This window comes from Chelonoidis abingdonii, chromosome 2 (assembly GCF_003597395.2).
Source record: "Chelonoidis abingdonii isolate Lonesome George chromosome 2, CheloAbing_2.0, whole genome shotgun sequence".
NCBI lineage: Eukaryota > Metazoa > Chordata > Testudines > Testudinidae > Chelonoidis > Chelonoidis abingdonii.
Window position 1 is genome coordinate 93,487,213 of NC_133770.1, and position 17,030 is coordinate 93,504,242.

The window sequence follows — 17,030 nt, forward strand, 5'->3', positions numbered from 1 at the left end:
AGGTGCCCTGATTAGCCTGCCTTGATTGGCTGCAGGTGTTCTAATCAATGTAGCTATCTCCACTGCCTTCTAGAAGGATCTTAATTGGCCCCAGGTGCCTTGATTAACCTGGAGCAACTGCCATTTGGTTACCATGGTCCTAGGGATTTGTTTAGCTGTTCCTCAGTACTTTACTGTAGCCATCTGGCCTTGCCCCATCACACACTTAATACATGCATAACTAAAGAGAGGTGTAATCTCACTGGATTCACAAGGGCGTGGGGTGGGCAATCTGTAAACAGCCTTCGGTATTCCTAGAGTAACCTCATTTCATTTTTCCCTGAAAAACATTGATTGTAGGCCTCAAGAGAAACTCATGTTGGGCCAGCTGCTCCACCTATCCTCCTTAGCACTATGACACGCACTCCAAATGAGGGATAGGTAGTGGCCCCCATCCCTGAGTCTGAACCAGTGCACAAGTGTCTTAAAGTAATAGCTCCAACATCTCTGGATTGTTAGCTTTTGGATAACAAGACGTGAATTATGTTTTGGTTAGTCCATGGTCTCTATAATAATTTTTTTTCTGGCAGGGTAACAAACATCTGAGTGTGGACTGAAAATCAATCTGGAATGATCTGGGATTAAATTAGTGCTTATTGTTTTCTGATTCCCTTTGTAAAAAGGACATTGTAGCTCAGCTGCCTACAATGTAATACAATAAAGTAAAAAAAAATAAAAAAAAATCTTAAACTGCATTTGATTTCCAGAATTTTGCTGAAGCAGTTATTGACTTAAAATAACCTGTCACATCCAGTGTTTCATTAGTTTTTGCAGGATCACAAATACTTGCAGTGTTAGCATTCAAATTAGTAGATTCCAGCATGGCAGGGCTATCTTATAAAATAGAACTTTCAACATAACGGCAAACTTAAAAATACAGAATATTGACACCAAAAGCAATGTATGGTGCCAGCAATTATCTGTATTGCCTGTTCTGACATGGAGATACATTGCTTAAGTGCTGTTTGTCCTACCAGTTAGTTTCTGTTTGGGGTTGATCCTGAACTGAAGCTATGACCTTGTGGGCATTGCGTCATGTTATGTGTTTATTGTCACATAAAGGATTGCAATACAACAAGAATTGTGATGACAACTTTGTTTGTTTATTTATTTACTAGAGGGGTGGATACTGCATTGCATCTGTAGCCTATGCTCATTATGCACACCAAGGGATCCTTGCATCTTTTCATTCTCTGTCATAAGCACCTTATGTCCCACTCTTGCATCCCCTTGTATTTCCGAGTCTCCTTGCAACTCCCACATTCCCTCCCTCATGCCAGGAGCTCTCTGTATCCCCATTCCTCCCTCCCTCCATACTGGGGTTCCCCAGTGCCCCCCCCATGCAAATGGCCTCCAATACCTCCTTCCCTTCCATGTAGGGTGACCAGATGTCTCGATTTTATAGGGACAGTCCTGATTTTGGGGTCTTTTTCTTATATAGGCTCCTATTACTCCCCACCCCTGTGCCGATTTTTCACACTTGCTGTCTGGTCACCCTACCCCTCAGACAAATTTCAAGAGTTCTATGTGTCCTCCATTCTCCTCCTCCCTGTGCCAGGGGGCTCTGTATACCCTGCCCTGTGTATGTGCAAAGTTAAGTTTGAAGTTCTAAACATGAGTATTTGCACCAGAAATCTGATTCTAGAAGTCACAGGTTGCAACCACAGAACAGAAACATTACCAGATAACCAATCAAAATCATAGCCAACATAACTCAAATTTCAAATATTGAATACTCACAACATGCAGCTGGCACACAAACAATCTATAGACCAGGAGTTTATTCTCAGAAATTATTCTACAAATAATTTCAAGTCATGAAAAAGCAGCTCACAGACAATTCATAAAAGTTTCTGATATATTCCATGCAATGAATTATCTTGACTACATTTTGTGTCAGTCTATAGCTCTGAAACTCTCTGGATGTCTTCCATCTAGACTCTTGGTCCTCAGAGGTGAAGATTTAAGATTCTTTTCCCAACAGCTTTTCTTTGACTTCCAGGTCACTACTAAACTTTCAGGTGTGGATTCACGCATTTTAAAAGGCCTTTTCCAGCATGCTTCCCACTGATACCTGCCCCTGGAATTCTGGGAGAGACAACCCCCTTGAGCCCTGTTGTGAATGTCAGCAGTGTGACTGCTGTACCTTGTAACTTTGTCTCTTGCAGTTAGTAAATATTTATTTCCTGTTGTGGGATTTTTTCCTCATGGCTTTCTCTTTCTTTCATTTCTAAAATGGTGAAAGATTCTCATGACTCCCTGAAAGTAGGTGTTTTTAAAGTGCTGACCTGCCCCAGCCTCCCCAGAAGAAATGGAAAGTAGACTGTAATTCTTATGACATTTGTTTCAGTGTTCCAATGCTTTTTCAGATTTGTGGACTTGATGTTTGCTTGCTTGATTTTAGCATACGGGCAGTGTTTTGTTATCAGCTATAACAACAGAAATCCTTGTTGGTTATTTTTACTGTAAACAGGATAGATTTAAGAAAGGACTAACATACCTGCAGTAATGTCTGTTGCCTGACTTTGCCACAGGAAAGAGTCTTCGGGGAGGCCACTTTTGGCAGGCACTCCCAAATTTGGAGTTAGGATCATGGTGAGAGAGATCCCTGGGGGTCTACTCTCTTCCTGTAGAAATGTAGAATGTGCTTTCCTGTAAAAACATACACAGGCATTTCCCAGCACAAAAGATCTGCCCCCTCACTTTGCTTTCGTCCCTCCCTCAAAAAAAGTCTGTGCTGCTCATGTCTGCTCTCCTCCTCCTGTGAGGCTTACCACATGTTTGCTTCTGCCATCCTATTAGACACTTCAATTGCTCCCTTTAATTCTTTCTGCTACAAGACACACCATTTCCTTCACAAGAAAAAAAAAATGATGTGAAAAATAAAATAACTTTGATTTTATGTTTCCAGCATTCCAGGTCTGACTAAAAGAAAAAGGGAGGAATTTTATAATATTTTTGACTTTTTCTGAAAATGTGGAAGACTACTGAGATAGAAACAGTATTTAGACCAGGTTGCTTAGTATCTAGAGGCTATGATGATGGGTGCACTAAATATATCTAAGTTGGAAAGATCATACTAAACACTCTGGGCAGGAATCTCCGCTCACTGATTTTGTTCCTCCATCAAGTTAAGTGGAATTACTCCAGATTTATATCAGTATAAGTGAGATCAGAATCAGGCCCTTTGGCACCTGGTGGTTAGTAGGCCAAAAAGGTTAACCTTGTTTGTGTGCTTGTTTTCTGTACTTGATTTTGTTGTCAAATGAAATTTGGCAACTTGTTAGTCCATGAAATAGATAGAGAAAATAATAAAAATATTAGAAGATTTATAAGGGCCAGACTAAATACTGAGATACTATGTGTGCATTTTCAATACTTCTGTCCTAAATAACAACAGGGCTTTGCCTGACAGCTCCTTAAGGGACCCTGTGGTGTCTCAGGTAAACAAGCGTTTAATAACATTTTATGAAACATTTTGCTTTTTTAAGTAATAAAGGAAATTATATTCAAATAACTATTTTTAGATATAGAAAGCCATGCAATTCAAATCTGCCCCAAATTTATGCCAGTCTATGGGTTTTTTGTTTGTTTTTGTTTTTACCCCTAAGCAGTGTGAGTTAAAGCAGAGCCTCATGATTTACCGCAACTATCTGGTTCTCCCCCCTTGGTCTCAAGGTGATTTTTAAAATATATTTAATGTGTAAGTGCACAGTGTTGATCAAGTACTTAAGAGGTCTTACTGGGAGCAGAATTTTAGGGCTGCCAAAAATTCGTTGTGCTGCAAGGATCATAAAAATGCAATTTATTTATGAATAAAAGGGATCAGATTATTCAAAGGAGAAGGGGACACTCAGTTTAAATCCCCTTCCAGAATCTGCAAAACCTGTGCTAAGTGAAACATTTGCCACCTGAATGTATATTTAGCGAAGTATTTAGTTAAGTGTATATCACAATAAGGGAACTTGCATATACCTGTGTGTGTACAGTTTCTCTGCTTCTCATACCTCCATGATTTGAAATGCATAATTATGATTCTTTTTCTCCCTGTTCTCATTCTACTGATCTCACAGCAGTGGAATGTATGAATGAAGAGAGGCTGCCAATATCTTAAATTTCATTCATTGAAACTTTAAATAAAAAGGTCTTATTAAATTATAAACATTTTTAATCTTCTCTGGAATGAAACTCCAAGCTATTCTAGAGACAATTTATACTTGAGTGTTTTGAATTTATGTAAATAGCTTTTCATTCTATAGCTCAATCTGTTTGAGAATTATTTAGAATGATTTAAATTTACTTGGAATGTTTCTCCAGCAAATCAGGTTATTGACATAATCCATATTAGAATTAGAAAGAAAGAGAGACTTGTTCTGTTCTTTTTCAAGGCCCAGATCCTTCAGCGTTCCACACACTTTCTGCAAGGAGGTGAGTATTGTCAACTTCTTTTGACTTCAGTGGGCCCAACAGGCTGAACTGTGGGTCCCTTTGAAATTAAGGGAACTTTTGACATTGACTCCAGTGGGTTCAGGAATTAACCTATAGATAATAAATAGGTAGCTGAATCTTCTCTTATCTGAATTTTAAGGTGATATTATTGTGGTATATAAGGACATGATCCAAGGCCACCAAAGTTAATAGAAGTCTTTTCACTGAATTTGATGGGCTTTGGATCAGGCCTAAGTATGTAACTGATGGTGTCATCTTGAACGTTGGTCAATTTATCACTCTTTGCCTCACTGAGATCATTTCATGTCATCATTATATCATGGAAGCAATAGGATGTGACACGAGGTAACATAAGCCAGCACTAAGGATATGGAGAAATAAGCCATCTTTTGAAGTGAGCTTTGTGATTATCAATCCTGATAATAGGACATATTCATATTTTTGCAAAAGACTGGCATGGATGAAATGCCAGACCATCTCTGATGCTTTCAAACTTGACATACATTTCATTTCACTGATAAAAATACACTTTCACTGACTTCATACAATAGTGCAATTCATATCAGGGAAGGGAAAAAACCAAAACTTTGTATTTAATCATTATACTTGTATTTAATGTTTACAACAAATCCACACACAGCTGAGAAGTGTAGAAAAAATATGTTTTGACAGATTACATCTAATAAGTAAAATAATATACAGGATTTACATAACCATAATATAGCAATATTGCCTCTATCCAATAACAAAGGAACTTGCAGATAAATGGACTAGTGAGATTTGAGACTCAGATTTGGCATTTAGGAATGCACTTAAACAGAAAGAGAGCTCAAATGGGTCCAATTCAGACTTTAACAATTGGTGTCAGGAAAACATCCAGTTAACTGCAGGACTGAGGAACTAATGTTCTGTTACAGAAAATGTGGTTCTGTAGGAATTTTTGATTCTATTGTACACCATAAAAAGGAGATTACACTCCTTTATTTAAAATAAAGAAAAACAGTATGCACCAAATTCAGGCCTTCTTTACATATGCTCACAAACTAATGCCAGCTAATGCAACATTAATTTGGGCCTGCAGTCTGTCTAACCCTGGAGCTGCCTGCACACTCCTTACATAACCATTTACAGAGAACACTCATGCGAGGAGCATGAGTAAAATGAATTGGGATTTAAGGGGCTACAGGTAGATGGGGTGGGGGGGGTGGAGTTTGTTGAAAGATGGTATTCACCTAAGAGTTCTGAAGGAACTCAAATGTGAAATTGCAGAGCTACTAATTGTGGTATGTAACCTACCATTTAAATCAGGTTCTGTACCAGATCACTGGAGGGTAGCTAATGTGAAGCCAATTTTTAGAAAAGGATCCAGAGGCGATCCTGGCAATTACAGACTGGTAAGCCTAACTTCAGTATCTGGCAAATTGATTGAAACTACAGTAAAGAACAGAATTATCAGACACATAGGTGAACACAATTTGTTGGAGGAAGAGTCAACCTGGTTTTTGTAAAGGGAAATCATGCTTCAGCATTCTACTAGAATTCTTTGAGGTGGACAAGGTTGATCCAGTAGATATAATGTACTTAGATTTTCAGAAAGCCTTTGACAAGGTCCCTCACTTCTTAAGCAAAGTAAGCTGTCATGGGATAAAAGGAAAGTTCTTCTCATGGATCTGTACCTGGTTAAAAGATAGGAAACAAAGGGTAGGAATAAATGGTCAGTTTTCAGAATGGAGAGAGGTAAATAGTGGTGTCCCATAGGGTCTGTACTTGGGCCAGTATTGTTCAACGTATTCATACATGAGATCGGAAAAGGGGTAAACACTGAGGTGGCAAAATTTGCAGATGATGCAAAACTACTCAATTGGTGTCAGGAAAACATTCAATTAACTGCAAGACTGAGGAACGAATGCTCTGTTACAGAAAATGTGGATCTAAAACTACTCAAGATAGTTAAGACCAAAGTAAACTACAAAGAGTTACAAAGGGATCTCACAAAACAGGGTGACTAGGCAACAAAATGGCAGATGAAATTCAGTGTTGATAAATGCAAAGTAATGCACACTGGAAACCATAATTCCAACTGTACATATACAATGATGGGGACTAAATTAGCTGTTACCACTGAAGAAAGAGATCTTGGAGTCTTTGTGGATAGGTCTCTGAAAACATCCACTCAATGTGCAACAGCAGTCAAAAAAACTAAGAGAATGTTGGGAATCGTTAGGGAAAGGCTAAATAATATGACAGAAAATATCATATTACCTCTATATAAATCCATGGTATCCCCACATCTTGAATGCTGCATGAGTGCTGTATAGTTAGCACTTAGAAGCTTCTGGATCTGCATAAATGTGAATCCTATGACTCTCTGGGCCCTCTCCAGTTAACCTCCACCATGGTTTTTGCACTCATCTATGACAGAGTTGGCATAGAGACCATTTCCATAGTGCATAAGAGGTGCACAGGCTATACTACATGGCTTCTGCCCATATTCCATATACATGCATTCTTTGTAACAAGTAAGTTGTGCTGAAGGCCTTGCACATGACCCCTCAAACCACAAGAGCATTTCACCCTATGATTCTACATATGAGTAACATACACACACAGTGCTGCTTATATACTTGTGTAAGCCCAGGTAGGATGTAGACCTGATGTATCCTTATCTTAATTGTTCTTCTTTCTTATGCTCCTGCTGTCTTTTACTTTATACCTTTTTAGGTTAATCAGTGTTTTGTTGTATTTTCTTCAAGTCTGATTTAAAGGAGCTTGTGCCTGTGGAGAAGGGGTAAGAGTGCAGCTATGTCTCTTTTTAGATTTATGCATCTACAAAGGACTGATTTAAACAACTTTTCTTTAAACAAGAATTATTTTAGAAGAAAGTGTTTCTTCAATGGCACTCTCCCTTGGACATTTGTCTGATAAGCAGAGTTCTTTGTCAAGAGAATGACATCTCCTTAATGCAAGGGCAGGCTCTCCTTTAACTCACTTTTTCCTTATCTGAAGTGGAGGCTCAGTGGTTTTATGTTCTGTCATTTTATATTGAAGGGTAAAAGGAGTTATGAAAATGATACTGAAACTGGAGATTTCCAAGTCTAATTTCTTTGATTTATATATATATTAAGTAATCATTCTAGTTTATTCATTTAAAACATGTTCTTGGTATTTCCCAACAATACAGTTTATAAGCAGTTTATTGTGTTGAGGGTTGTGATAAAACTTGAGGTCTAAAGTAAAGATTTGTTTTTTCATATGCAGTTGTAGCTGGCTTGCATAGCTGATTATGGCCCTTACTCTACAAACACTTACCCACGGCAATAACTTTATGCATACAAGTAGTTTGAAATCAAGGGACTACTCACATACATAAAGTTATTCAAAGCAGGTTGTGTCCTGGACTGGAACCTCAACTAGGACCCATTTAGGGTTTTTTAAAGATATCTTTATTTTCCCATAATTTTTGGATTTTAAACTTTGGTTGTTATTTTTCAGTGAATGAAAGAGGTTCTTTTCCATTTCTGGGGTGTGTGTGTGTTTGTATTTTAACCATTTTGCAGCTGGAAAATAAAAACATTAACATTTTTCTTCTCTGGTCTTCGTAGTTTATTCTCTTAAACCTGTACCATTGTTTGTTGGTTTTAATTTTGCTTTGTTGAAGAATTCAGGTTTTTTTAATTGTCCAGGAAAGTAATGATTACAATAAGAACAAAACAAAGAAAATCGGGAAGAAATCTTTTTATACAGTTGTGCAGTGTAACTTTCTTTTAGCTCTGAACACAAAGACACTAACTGTGAGGTGGTCTATTTTGCACTGTTGCATTGATAAAATTAGCCTCTCTACATGAAATATTAGCTCTCTTGTATACATTTCCTCCTTACTACATTCAATTATCTTAATGCATGTTGTAAATGACGCTGATTCATGGGCTTAGTGCAGGCAGAAGTTCAAAGACCTACATCAGGAAAAGATCTGGGAACCAAAAGAAAACCACCCCCAATTGACTCTATAATTAATTAACTTCACCATACAGCTTCATAGCTCTTACTTGACAGAAATTAGGGGGTTGGATAAAGAGAGATTTTTTTTTCTCTTACTCCCCTTCACATTGGACAGGTTGTGTGACTGCCTGTGTTGGGACTTGCAAAGAGACTAATTAAAGAATTTGTGGGTTTATGGAATTGCTGGCTTGTAAGGAGAATGTATTACATCTGTGCTGGGGGAGGAAAAAGTAATTTAATAACTTAAAACCAAAGAGCAGGGGGTGGTAACCTCAATTAGAGTTACTATTTAATCTGATTTATAGATTAATTTGGCTCAGTTAGATCAGATTTGTGTCATTATAAAGCTATACAGCAGGAAAAAATCATACTTGTTACTAGCATACATCCAATAGGTCCTTTTCATTTTGAATTATTTTATTTATTTGTTTCAAATTTCCTTCTAACAGAAAAGCAGCTGGGTAAAAGGTTCTGTTATTTTGCAAATTTTAAGGAAAGTGTAAGCAATTCTCCTTTTCCCCTGAGGGGGCTGCTTTTGAAAGACGGCTTCTAACTTTGTAGGGAGAATTTGCACCTGCAGTTTAATTGTACCCACATTCTTTTGCTCCCTCAATTATCTGAGCAGACATAGTTTGAGATTTGGCCATTTAAACACCTGATGACACCTGCTGATCAGGTAGTTAGATGGCTAAACTCCATAATTTGCTCCTACAGGTGCAGGTGTAGAACTTCATGAGAGACTGTACTGAGGCCTATTTAAAATTTAGCACACAGTTTTCACTCCTCTCCCCACTTATTTTTCAAAAGTTTAGGTTAAGGCTGCTTACCCTAATTTTATTACTGTATCTCCTGACCCTAGACTTGGTAAAAAGTAATTTTGTTGGTAGATGTAACAGATGTTCTGGTCTTATTTTCCTTGATAATGTAATTTGAAAAGTCTTTGTGTGTGGTATATTTAATTCAGATAATGTTTTATTTTCCATTTTATTTCCATATTTTTTGGTGGTACAGGTATGGTATTAAGTCAGACAAAGGATGCTGGTTAGGCTTTCCGGAGCAAAATTGCATTCACTTTGCATTACTAGAGTGATTAATATATGTAGACAATACATCTTTGAAAGAAGAAAATAGCTTCTTGTCTTCAAGGCTCCTGATTGATAACCCCATTATACACTGTATTAAACACAGCATTTCTTACTTATGCTGAATTTGATCCAGGAACGTGTGGTGAAACATCTGTCAGTGGACAGCCCAGGAGCCCGAGCCTGTGAGGGCCATCTTTGCACAGCAGTAAGGAATTGCTTCATAATTCTGGGGCATATGGCAACTTGTGCACACATGATTCAGCAAGCTCGCTTTCACCTCAGAGGGATGGTTGAAGTCTGTTTACTATTCATCTTGTCAACCAGTGGACATGTTCACTCACACACCTTCACGTGTCTTGTCATTCCTAGATAGGATGGACCTCACCACTGTATGCAAAGGGGTCCTTTTGTTCCTCTCCACCCTTCATGATTCTGGTCACAGATGCCTCCTCTGTAGAAGGGGGAGCTCATCTGGGGGACCTCCAGACTCAGGGACTTGGTCAGATCAAAAGCTCTCTCTCCCCGTAAATGTTAGAATTTTGAGCAATTCACACTAGGTTGGCTTTTCCTTCTCTGCATCAAAGGATGTACTGTGCAATATAATTTGAGGCTATTTTGATGTAAAAATCCCAAAGTTCCATTGCCTCTTGACAAACGCTATCTGACTTGGCACCTCCCTCCCTGTTGAAGTAGAACGTAGCTACATTCTACTTCAACAGGGAGGGAGGTGCCAAGTCAGATAGCGTTTGTCAAGAGGCAATGGAACTTTGGGATTTTTACATCAAAATAGCCTCAAATTATATTCACCCCCTCACATCTCCTGGTGTTCAGGAGTCTCTGGCGGATCATCTCAGCAGAACATCTAGCATGAATCACTAATAGTCCCTCAAAATGGACAAAGCCAAGTCCATTTTTCATCTTTGAGGAGTGCCACAAATAAACCTGTTTGCTACACAATTGGACAGGAAGTGTCATCCGTGTTCTGGTCCAGAGCAGGTCACAGTCCAGGCTTTATCTCAGATGCTTTCATTTTATCATGGAAGGATAAGCTGCTGTATGCCTTTCCACCCATTACTTTGATTTCAAGGATGGTTATGCAAACTCAGACAGGCTCACACCACTCTGCTCCTGAGAGATCCAGCTTGGCCTCGACCAGATGCTGCACCCCAACCTTTCCAGTCTCCAGCTTGGATGTTTAGTGGTTAACACTTCAGGAGACTGAGCATTTAGAACATTCTGTTGAATAGCAGAAAATCATCCACCAGATATAATTACATGATGAAATGGAAATGTTTTTCTGTATGGTTTCAACTGTGGGGTTCTCCTCCTACACAGTCTTCCCCTCAGCTTATTCTGGAATATTTACTTCACTTAAAGGGAGAAAAGGGCTCTTTGAGCATTCACTTGCTTCCTGTTTCCACATTCCATTCTCCTTTACAGCGTAGATCTGATTATTTTTCAACAATAGGATTTTTGAAGGGATTGAACAGACTCTGTCCACCTGGGACAGTACCCACACCTGCATGGGATCTAAATTTAATGTTTTTGGCCTTTAATACATCCACCTTTTAAGTCTATGGCTACTTGTTCATTTTTGCATCTCTCCATGAAAGTAGCTATTACCTTGACCAGGAGGATAGCAGAGCTACAAGCATTATTTGCTGATTCTCCTCATATATGGCTTTTGTAAGGACAAGGTTTAATAGCAGCTACACCCTAAATTTCTGACTAAGGGTGCTGTTGGACTTCCACCTTAATCAGTTTATATACTTCACAACCTTTTTTCCAAAGCCTCACTCTCATAAGAATGAAGAGAGTCTCCATGCTTTGGATGCCCGCAGTGCATTAGCCTTTTACATGGGCAGGACTAAACAGTTTAGAGCAGAGGTGGGCAAACTGTGGCCCGCAGAACCTTCCTGCCCAGCCTCTGAGCTCCTGGCCCGGGAGGCTTCCCCCTGCCCTTCCCTTGCTGTTCCCCCTCCCCCGCAGCCTCAGCTTGCTCCGCCGCAGGTGCAGTGCTCTGAGTGGAGGGGCTGTGAGCTCCTGGGATGGGGCAGCTGCAGAGCCCGGCCTGACCCTGTGCTCTGTGTTGTGTGGGGGTGACGGCATGGCTGACTCCAGCTGGGTGGTGTGGCTGTAGCACTGCCAGCCACTGGTGCTCCAGGCAGCGCGATAAGGGGGCAGAGAGCGGCATGGGGAGCGGGTTGGGTAGAGGGCAGGGGAGTCCGGGGTGGTGGTCAGGGGCCATAATATTGTGATGTTTGACAAATGATGCCTTTCTAATGACTTCTCAACTTTTTTAATTAAAAACAATGATTTCTTGATTCTAGTGTTCATGATGCTGTATTATCATAGAAGATGTGGTCCCTGAACCCAGGAGTTTACTAAGTCCCCAATCCTGCAAAAACTTGTACGCATGCTTACATTTAAACACGAGTGGTCCCATTGACAGACATCTCTCAGAGTAAAGAAACTTACTTTGGGGTTCTAATCTCTTGATTGTCCAGATTTATTTTTTAGTTTGTTTTGTGTGTGCACATTCATGGTGGATTATTGTTGGAAAGCTCTTATAGTAGAAATGAGTTTTAGGAAGGGATTTGAATTAAGAGGTGGCGGTTGACTGGGCCACAAGAAATAGGAGGGAGTTCCAAGTCTGGGGAGAGTTTTCAAGAAGACATGAAGAAACAGAGAAGGAAACAAATGAGACATTAAGGAGAAGGAGTTTTGGGAGGAGCAGGCAGCAAGAACTGTCTAGGAAAATATGTGAAAAGGTGAGATCCACGTGCATTCATTGCAGCCTGTTTTCCATTGCTGTGCTCTGCCTTGTTCTGTTTCATAATGATTTTCCAAGTACTACATAGTTTTTAAAATATCAGAATTTAATTTTAATTTGAGCAGCTGCAGTGCTGGTTTATTTTTTAAATACAGCTGCTGAGAATCAGTTGAGTGTTTAGGCATTTTTGTTTTTCTTCATGAATTATAGTCAGCTTCTTGCCAGCTAGTGCGTACACAGCTTCAAAATGCAGTTTGCCATATAACTATTAAAATGCAATTGCTGAGCAGAACTGATATTCCACGTCGTTTTGAACATGGCATGTTTTCTCCCAGGGCTCTATTTCAGACTCAGTTTTTTTGGTGGTTGATTTGATCTGTGAAAAGTAGACTGACATGTCTGGAAGGGAGCCCTAAATGACAATGTAGTTACATACAATAATATCCTGCCTTGTTGTGGAAAAGTTAAGTCCTACTGGGGGAAAAACCAAAAATAATAAAAAAAATCTAGATAATTTTGCACAAGTTTCCCACCAGTAGAGTTCCTTCCATCATCGCTATTACAGTGTTAGTCATCAGTATGGGAATGGGCTTGCTCCTGTTCAGCTCAATGAAAAGACTCCGTTTGACTTCGATGGGAATTAGATCAGTCTCTGTGGTTTTTAAAGGTGGTAGACACATACCATTCAAATTTTGCCTTACTTACAGACAATATTATTTTCTTCTTTGGTTTCATATTTAGCTCTCTGAAAAAGTGCTACATACAAAGTCCTATGTAAAGGAAAAAATACTAATTCAGAGGTCTGATTCCTTCATAAAGCCATATTTCTACTAATATTTTGTGTTTTCCAATGTGTAGTCCTTTATCGGGAAAAGATCTGTTGTTCCTTGATATACAGGAAATGCTACATAGTCAAAACGCCACTTGACACTTTATCCTCCTGCAAGCAGCAGAGAGATCTAATGTGCAGTGATTGTATGAAGAATCAGTCAAAGTGCTTATGTCATCAAGCCAAGTTTTAGAAGAGTTCCCCTAAATTAGTTAGGGGAGGAGAGAAGAGAGTTAAATGTGGGGGAAAGACTATACTGTGTCACAGCAGTTCATTTTTGCTTTCTGTGGTGAATGGTGATGTTCTCAGGTAGCTGGTGCTTGGGATCTAGTGTTCTTTTTATCTCTCCTGGAAGGAAGTTTACATAAAAGTTTTTAGATGAGATGAACACTTATGACCATCATAGCTCCCCAGCACTGGCAATTTAAAAAGGCAGTATTTAATCCTTCCATGCAAAGATAGATGTGATCACGCAGAAAACCTTTTAGTCCACTCTCTCTGTTGTATGAATCTTGAATAAGTGGATTTCAAACACCTCTCTAGACTTGCTAAAGCACTTTAAATGTTCCCTGTTGGAACTGAATCCATTTGAAGAACATGTAACCTTGAAAATTGGAAGAATTCCTTTATATAAGGAAAACATGAGACACTTCACTCTCCCAATTCAAACGGCTCAATTCCTCTTTGTGGAGTTGTTTATAGTATAGTATATGCTATTTTCTTTAAATCTCATCTGGTAGCTAATTCTTAATTATCATGCATTTCATAAAGTATTAAGAGTTGTGCATATTTTGGCACAGTCTCTATGTATTTATTTTACAAATTGAACATTTTGTAAAATTCTAAATATAAAACTTTACCATTTTGAGATATTCCTGAATGAGCTCAATGTTGTGATCTTTACAGCCTCATTCTCATGACTTGTAACAAGATTTTCTCTAAAGTGTGATGTTCATCTGGTATTTTTTATGCAGTAGAAGATATCTTGGGTTTTGTTTTCAACCACTACTTCAGCTGTTAAAAACAACAGTATAAAATAAATAACTAAGTGACTGGAAAAGCCAGACCTTTCTAGCCTATTTTATATTTTCCTTCTGACATGATAATACATGACTAGCTCTTTGGGAGACACAGTTCAGCAGTTCTACCCTGTTCAACATGGCACATAAGCAACCTAAACCAATGGAACTTAAGCACGTGCTTAACATTAGTCATATACAGAAGTGCTTTGCTGAATCAAGGCCTGGTGCAGGAACTGTTTGTGTGTGTGTGTGTGTGTGTGTGTATGTGTGTGCGCGTGCATGGACTTAGCCCAAGTCGGCCTGGGTCCCTGACTGGTGCATCTAGGTGCTCCTGCTATAAATGTACTAATGTTCTTGTACAGTAGCAACTTTCACTGGTATGTGGTTAATTGGAACCACATTTTTTAATTTACATAAAAAACTAAGAAACCAAAAAAGAAGCTAGAATCAATCTCTGTTCTTGCGTGATAGTAATCTTTATTTCACACATCTTCAGTGCTATCTGAAGTGCCTTGGATGCACCAGAGCTAGCTAGCTAGATAGGTGAAAAGCTAACTTCAGTATCTCACACAGTATGAAAAGGAATGTACACCATAAATTTCCTTTCAATGCTGGATGAGATCACTCTGCTACTCAACATTCCGTTTTTCACAGATCTGTCTGATGGTAGTCTGACATCAGAATTCCAGCTCAGCTAATTGTTCATATTTTTTCTTTGTGTTTATTACTATAATTTTTATCTAGGTGTAAACCAAAGCAATTAAGTCCTAATAAAGTCCCTTGAACTATGCAGTGTGTCCAAGACAACATTGATTAAATGATTGGGGGTGGGCATGTTGCATTGCTTACTGTTTTTCACATAAGAGTCAAAACAGAGCTGGTTCAATGTGAAGTGTGGCAGCAAAAGTAGCTAAGACACCTGTTAAAATCATCAGCTGAACTGAGACTTGCAAGGCAGCCAGTCAATTCATTGCATACTTTCCCAAATGATATTGTGGTGACACTCAGTTTCTCAAAAGTTCCAAATGTTCCTTGGCTTTGTTTTTGGTCTCATCTATTTGCAGAGTTACTGTAGAAAAATTTAGAAAAAACGGCCTCATAGGCCATCTCTGTTTCTTTAAAAATCTGTTTTCTACCAGGGAGGGTTGCCAATTTTGGTTGGATGTATTCCTGGAGATTTCATCACATGAGCTAATCTTTAATTTAAAATGAATCTTTAATTCCTGGAGACTCCAGGACAGTCCTGGAGGGTTGGCATCCTTACTACCAGGTATGCTAATAGCCTGATCCAGCATTGTGCTGAGAACCCCCTGTTGTCAGTGGGATCTGAATGCATCTAGCAAATAATGGCTAGCCAAAACCTCAAAAGTTAATAACACAATGTTTTTTAAGAACATCAGAAGCAGGAAGCCTGCTAAACAACCAGTGGGGCCCCTGGATGATCAAAAGGAACACTTAAAGACAATAAAGTCATTGTGGAGAAACTAAATTAATTCTTTGCTTCAGTCTTCACGGCTGAGGATGTTAGGAAGATTCCCAACCAGCTTTTGTAGGTGACAAATCTGAGGAACTGTCACTGTTTGAAGTGTCACTAGAGGAGGTTTTGGAATTAATTGATAAACTTAACATTAACAAGTCACCGGGACCAGGTGGCATTCACTCAAGAGTTCTGAAAGAACTCAGATGTGAAGTTGCAGAACTATTAACTATTGTTTATAACTTGTCCTTTAAATCGGAAGATAGCTAATGTAACACCAATATTTAAAAAGGGCTGTAGAGGTGATCCTGGCAATTACAGACTGGCAAGTCTAACGTCAGTACCGAGCAAATTAGTTGAAGCAATAGTAAAGAATAAAATTGTTAGACACATAGAAGAACATAAATTGTTGGGCAAAAGTCAACATGATTTCTGTAAAGGGAAATCGTGTCTTACTAATCTATTAGAGTTCTTTGAAGGGGTCAACATGTGGAGAAGGAGGATCCAGTGGACATAGTATACATAGATTTCCAGAAAGCTTTTGACAAGGTCCCTCGCCAAAGGCTCTTATGTAAATTAAGTTGTCATGGGATAAGAGGGAACATCCTCTCATGGATTGAGAACTGGTTAAAAGACAGGGAACAAAGGGTAGGAATAAATGGTAAATTTTCAGAATGGAGAGAGGTAACTAGTGGTGTTCCCCAGAGGTCAGTCCTAGGACCAATTCTATTCAGCTTATTCATAAATGATCTGGAGAAAGGGGTGAAAAGTGAAGTGGCAAAGTTTGCAGATGATACTAAACTGCTCAAGATAGTTCAGACCAAAGCAGACTGTGAAGAACTTCAGAAAGATCTCACAAAACGAAGTGACTGAGCAACAAAATGGCAAATGAAATTTAATGTGGATAAATGTAAATGTGGATAAATGGATAATGCACATTGGAAAAAATAACCCCAACTATGCATACAATATGATGGGGGCTAATTTAGCTACAACGAATCAGGAAAAAGATCTTGGAGTTATCGTGGATAGTTCTCTGAAGATGTCCACGCAGTGTGCAGTGACAGTCAAAAAAGCAAACAGGATGTTAGGAATCATTAAAAAGGAGATAAAGAATAAGATGGAGAATATATTATTGCCCTTATATAAATCGATGGTACACCCACGTCTTGAATACTGCATGCAGATGTGGTCTCCTCATCTCAAAAAAGATATACTGGCATTAGAAAAGGTTCAGAGAAGGGCAAGTAAAATTATTTCAGTCTCGATCCAGATTTGCAGTTAGGGCCCACCTCATGTCTTCAGCCTACCTTTTAGAATGAAATTCATTAACTATGTTACTCCCTTCCTATAGAAA

At 38.9% G+C, this 17,030-nt stretch overlaps 1 protein-coding gene across 6 annotated transcripts in view; it reads left to right on the top strand.

Moving 5' to 3' along the window:
- Nucleotides 1-17,030, top strand: part of BBS9 (Bardet-Biedl syndrome 9) — a 498,766-nt gene that overhangs the window by 366,942 nt on the left and 114,794 nt on the right. The window contains exon 23 of one of the 6 annotated variants that reach the window (XM_032778792.2): nt 570-628. The exons of the other annotated variants lie outside the window; for them this stretch is intronic. Within the exon in view, the coding sequence (XP_032634683.1) occupies nt 570-574 (5 nt within the window). The 3' untranslated portion in view covers nt 575-628. Of the gene's footprint in view, nt 1-569; nt 629-17,030 lie in introns of those variants that run through there. 6 annotated transcript variants of the gene reach the window in all.